This window comes from Pelobates fuscus, chromosome 1 (genome assembly GCF_036172605.1).
Source record: "Pelobates fuscus isolate aPelFus1 chromosome 1, aPelFus1.pri, whole genome shotgun sequence".
NCBI lineage: Eukaryota > Metazoa > Chordata > Amphibia > Anura > Pelobatidae > Pelobates > Pelobates fuscus.
In genome coordinates, this window is record NC_086317.1 from 389191062 (window position 1) to 389196051 (window position 4990).

The 4990-nt window shown below is 44.3% G+C and overlaps 1 protein-coding gene across 1 annotated transcript; it reads right to left on the minus strand.

Annotated features, from left to right (window-relative positions):
- Positions 1-274: 274 nt before the first annotated feature.
- On the minus strand, positions 275-986 carry LOC134568367 (calmodulin-alpha-like). Its single transcript, XM_063426930.1, has one exon. It carries the CDS (start codon positions 806-808, stop codon positions 392-394), a length of 417 nt encoding a protein of 138 aa, XP_063283000.1. The 5' UTR covers positions 809-986; the 3' UTR covers positions 275-391.
- Between the last annotated feature and the right edge of the window lie 4004 nt (positions 987-4990).

Here is a 4990-nt window from a genome sequence, read left to right on the forward strand (position 1 = left end):
GACAATATTCATATAATTCAAGCTTCATTATTATACACATTCTAACATGAATCAAGTTTAATGTATTTATACAATAGGATATAAGTATTGCTGATGATACCAATATTTATTTTCTACACAAGAATGGTAACAAAGAAGTATCTGGTTGTATCAGATCTGAGGCAGTGGAACACTGGGACATTAGTAAATGTTAAAAAAAGTTTGCACCATTTATCAGAGAGGATATTTAAAAAACACTACAATAAATGAGTGTTAGAAAAAAATGAAGCAAATATAATTAGAATACTATTTTTTACTGGCATATCTTAACATCAAAGATAGGCAAATTAACATATTTCTAGAAAACACATGAAGGGCTTCACTTTGAGATCATCTTCTGTACAAGTTCTTCCTAATTTACTTGACCGTCCCCATCAATGTCAGCTTCTCTGACCATCTCATCAGCCTCTTCATCTGTTAATTTCTCTGCCAGGGTTGTCATCACATGACGGAGTTCTGCTCCACTTATATAGCCATTTCCATCCATGTCAAACAGTCGGAATGCCTCTCTGATTTCCTCTTCAGTATCTGTATCTTTCATTTTACGGGCCATCAGAGTGAGGAATTCAGGGAAATCGATTGTCCCACTACCATCATGGTCTATTTCTCTGAGCATGTCTTGTAGTTCTGCTTCTGAAGGGTTTTGTCCGAGAGACCTCATTACGGTGCCCAGCTCCTTTGTTGTAATTGCACCATCACCATCTTTGTCATATAATGAGAAAGCTTTTTTAAACTCCTCAATCTGCTCTGGTGTCAGTTGTTCAGCCATTGCTTAGAGTAGTTATTAGTCCAAAGAATCAGCAGTTCCAATCAAGTAAACTTCAGCTGTCGCTGACTTGACTCGACCGATGTGTATGTACTAAGATCAGTTCATAGAAAAGATCGTTAGGACTCCTTCCAAAAGCTTGTTGTTTCAAGTGCTTGTCCTTGCACTTGTGGTGCCTTCAGCAATTTAAAACTGTTTTACCAGTGCAGAGGGTTTTATTTGATATAAATATCCGGCAGTTTGACACACCTACCAATGCTTGCCTCAACATTAAAAAAAAGAACCATCGATAGCACCCATTGAGTTAGTACTGAAAATAATTACCCAGGTGTTAACTGAGCAACCCATAGCTGTAAAATATTATTGGGGGACAAATGGTTTACAATGTTCTACCTTGTTTCCAGGTTCCATTGGCAGCTTACAGATGTTCTGGCTGCAAACTTGGCAACACACCATCATTTTAATACTATTACTACTATAACAGATAGTAGAATATTTTGCCTGGGTAATTACCATTATGTACAGCATGAAAGTGTTAAGTGAGCAAAAAACAATTATAGTTTGAAATTGATTCTCTGTTAGGATTTTAGCCAAATCATTTTCTGTTGAGTTTTTTTCTGGTGTTGGACTCCTACTCCTATTATCCTTATGTGCTTTTTCAATATTCAAAGCAGGACTGCCATATTTTTCCGATTTAGGACTGGTTTCTTTTATAATTATTCTATTATAAGACAGCAAGTATCTGGAAATTGAATAACAGTTTTTCTTTAGATGTCAAATGGACAACTGCAGTTGTTACCAGCTTTAAATCTATCTGTTAAAACATAAGCCTAAAACTGCGCATATTAGGGGGCTAGAAAGGGCAGGTAGTGGGGTAATGTTAGGGAGAAATGAAGATTAATCTAATATGTTGAAAAGATTTATAATCAGTTGTACACAACAATACATTAAGAAGGTTACCATGATGGCTAATTGCCCTTGATATGATTCAAGGTTCAAAGTTAAATGATAGCAAAACAAAAGAGAAAATTTGATTTAGATTGAAGTTTAGAGACTCAGCAGAAAAGGGATGGTTATTAACAGCTATTAAATTACCGTTTATACTCAAGTATAAGCCGACCCGAATATAAGCCGAAGTCCCTAATTTTACCCCCAAAAACTGGGAAAACTTATTGACTTGAGTATAAGACTAGGGTGGGAAATTCAGCAGCTACTGGTAAATTTCTAAATAAAATTAGATCCTAAAAAAATTATATTAATTGAATATTTATTTACAGTGTGTGTATATAATGAATGCAGTGTGTGTGTGTGAATGCAGTGTGTGTATGAATGCAGTGTGTGTGTGTGTGTGTATGAATGCAGTGTGTGTGTGTGTGTGTGTGTGTGTATGAATGCAGTGTGTGTGTGTGTATGAATGCAATGTGTGTGTATGAATGCAGTGTGCGTATGAATGCTGTGTGTGTGTATGAGTGCAGTGTGTGTGTGTATGAGTGCAGTGTGTGTGTATATGAGTGCAGTGTGTGTGTATGAATGCAGTGTGTGTGTATATGAGTGCAGTGTGTGTGTATGAATGCAGTGTGTGTATATGAGTGCAGTGTGTATGAATGCAGTTTGTGTATGAGTGCAGTGTGTGTGATGCAGAGCCTTGGTGGGGGGTGGGCATTTTTTTTTTATTATTATTATAATTTGAATATTAATTTTTTGGGTTATATTAATATATTTTTTAATTTTATTATTTGTATTATTATTAATATTAAATTTTATTATTATTTACATTTTTATTTTTTCGTCCCCCTTCCCTGCTTTTTAGCTGGCCAGGGAGGGGGGCTCTCACTCCCTGGTGGTCCAGTGGATGGGCACTGTGTAGGAGGGGGCTGGCAGAGAGCTGTTACTTACCTCTCCTGCAGCTCCTGTCAGCTCCCTCCTCCTGCGCGCTGGTCCGGTCAGCTCCCCTGTCGGCTCACAGTGTAAGTCTCGCAAGAGCCGCACTATGACCCCGCGGCTCTCCCGAGACTTACACTGGGAGTTGACAGAGGTGCTGACCGGACCGGCGCGGAGGAGGAGGGAGCTGACAGGAGCTGCAGGAGAGGTAAGTAACCGCTCTGCAACCCCCAGTCTGTATTATGGCAATGTAAGTTGATGTGGAGGATGATGAGGTCCTAGACCCCACATGGAATGAAGGTCATGCAAGTGACGTGTCTAGTTTGGAGAAAGAGGCGGTGGTCGCACAGAGGCACCAGCACAGCATAAGAGGGAGCAGGGTGCAAAAGCGGAGCGGCCGTCCCCTAGACGGTACGCCTGCTACTGCCCACCGCACCCAGGGACCGAGCACACTAAAGCCAGCTCCAAGGAGTTCCCTGGCGTGGCAGTTCTTCAGACAATGTGCTGACGACAAGACACGCTGTGCAATCAGAGCCTGAAGCGAGTCATAAACCTGATCACAACCTGCATGACCAGGCATCTACATGCAAAGTACGAGCTGCAGTGGAGCACCTCAAAAACCAAGAAAGGTCTCAGGCTCCTCCTGCTTCCTCTTCTGCTGCTGTCTCGGCCTCTTCCTCCACCTCTGGAGTCACAGTGGCACCTGCCACCCTGCAAACAGAGGATGTGGCAGCAACGCCACTACATCCGCCACCATCCCCAAGCATCTCCACACTGTCCCATGGAAGCGTTCCGCTGTCCATCTCCCAAACCCTGGCGGGAAAGAGGAAGTGTTATGGGCAAATGCAAATATTACAAGTTTTAGAATGAGATGTTGTATTTCTTAAACTGTGTACTTTGTCTTTAAGAGATATTGCAGGGGGTGGGGCCTGATCGCCATGCCGACAAGTCGCACATGGAGATAGCTCCTGCCGAAAACCCGCTAAAAACGCAAAACTAACGACTTTCCACTCGAGAAAACAAGCTGGGACTCGGCTGAAATACTTCTCCACGCACGAGAGACAGCTTCTCAAGGCTCCTGGCTAATATACCGGAGGTCGCACCCTGAAGCCTCTTTGGGCCTACTCGAGGGCGCAGCCGAGAGGATACGGCCGGTCTCCCGGCTGCCTACACTGCTGTGGCACCTAGAGGTAAACGGGACCCCTGTTTCCCCCCCCCTGCCGTGAGGGACATCACGGCACCCGCACAAGCGAAACCATCCCGCTGAGAGGCACCGGACCGCGGGGACGAAGCTAAGATGGCCGCCCATCGTAGGCCCAAGAAGCGGAGCACACACGCCCAACATGCCGCGAACCCTCTACTGGAACTCGATCGGCTCTGCGCGAGCCTCTGGGCAATGTTATGCGACCGCGGAATGGCTCACAGACTGGCAGTCAAGCTAGTGGCCACATGGATCCGTCCTAAAACCCGTCGCCTCCACTACAGGCACCCCCCGCAAGCACCCAGAAAGGCCGCCATGACACGCAAATGCCAGCGACCTCACAGGCGGGAAAAATCACCTGGCTACCTGGGCAAACGCACGGATCCACACATACATGGGAGCTATACCGCAAAACCTGGTCCCCACACAAGCCACTCACCTGATCCGGGAACCGGGAACTTATATCATCCCCTTCGCGCCACTGCTGCCAAGCGAGGAGCCGCAAAGCTGCATACTCTACGGAATGCAGAGGGAGTTGTTTCCCGGCCCAGAGGAGCCCCTGAGACAAACGACGCAGGCAAGACACAAGTCACTGCAATGGGCATAGGCTAAAAAGACTACCCCTGTGCCTCATGAACGAGCATGCCTCCATGGGGTCAGTCAACAGCCTTCTATCTATCCTGTCAGCCCCCAACCTGATGGACAGTAAGGGACTTACACTTACCTTCTTGTTTTCATTAAACGGACTCATTAACAAGCATAATAGTTCAACGATACCTGGTTTTAAGCATAATCGATACTAATTTGTTGCCGAGCTTGTTTAGTAATATGTTAGCATTAAGTGAACCGCTTGTCAACTTTAGTAACGCAAACTAAGTTTAATGTTAGGCACAGCCTGCTTAATTAATGCCTCAACGTGCTATCCAATGTGTGCCTCCCTTGTATATGCCTTTTAAAGACATGCAGATTGCAGATTGTACGCTTAGGCAGCCAGACGGTTCTATTAACTAAAACATTATCATATGTTCAGTAATCCTAGTTACATGGTCCAAGCTTGTTTTATTCCTTTTACTTTAACCTGACACACAAACTTAAAGTTCATG

What these genes read in the sequence shown, in the direction of transcription:
- LOC134568367 (XM_063426930.1), bottom strand. Translation starts at nt 808, where the DNA reads ATGGCTGAACAACTGACACCAGAGCAGATTGAGGAGTTTAAAAAAGCT.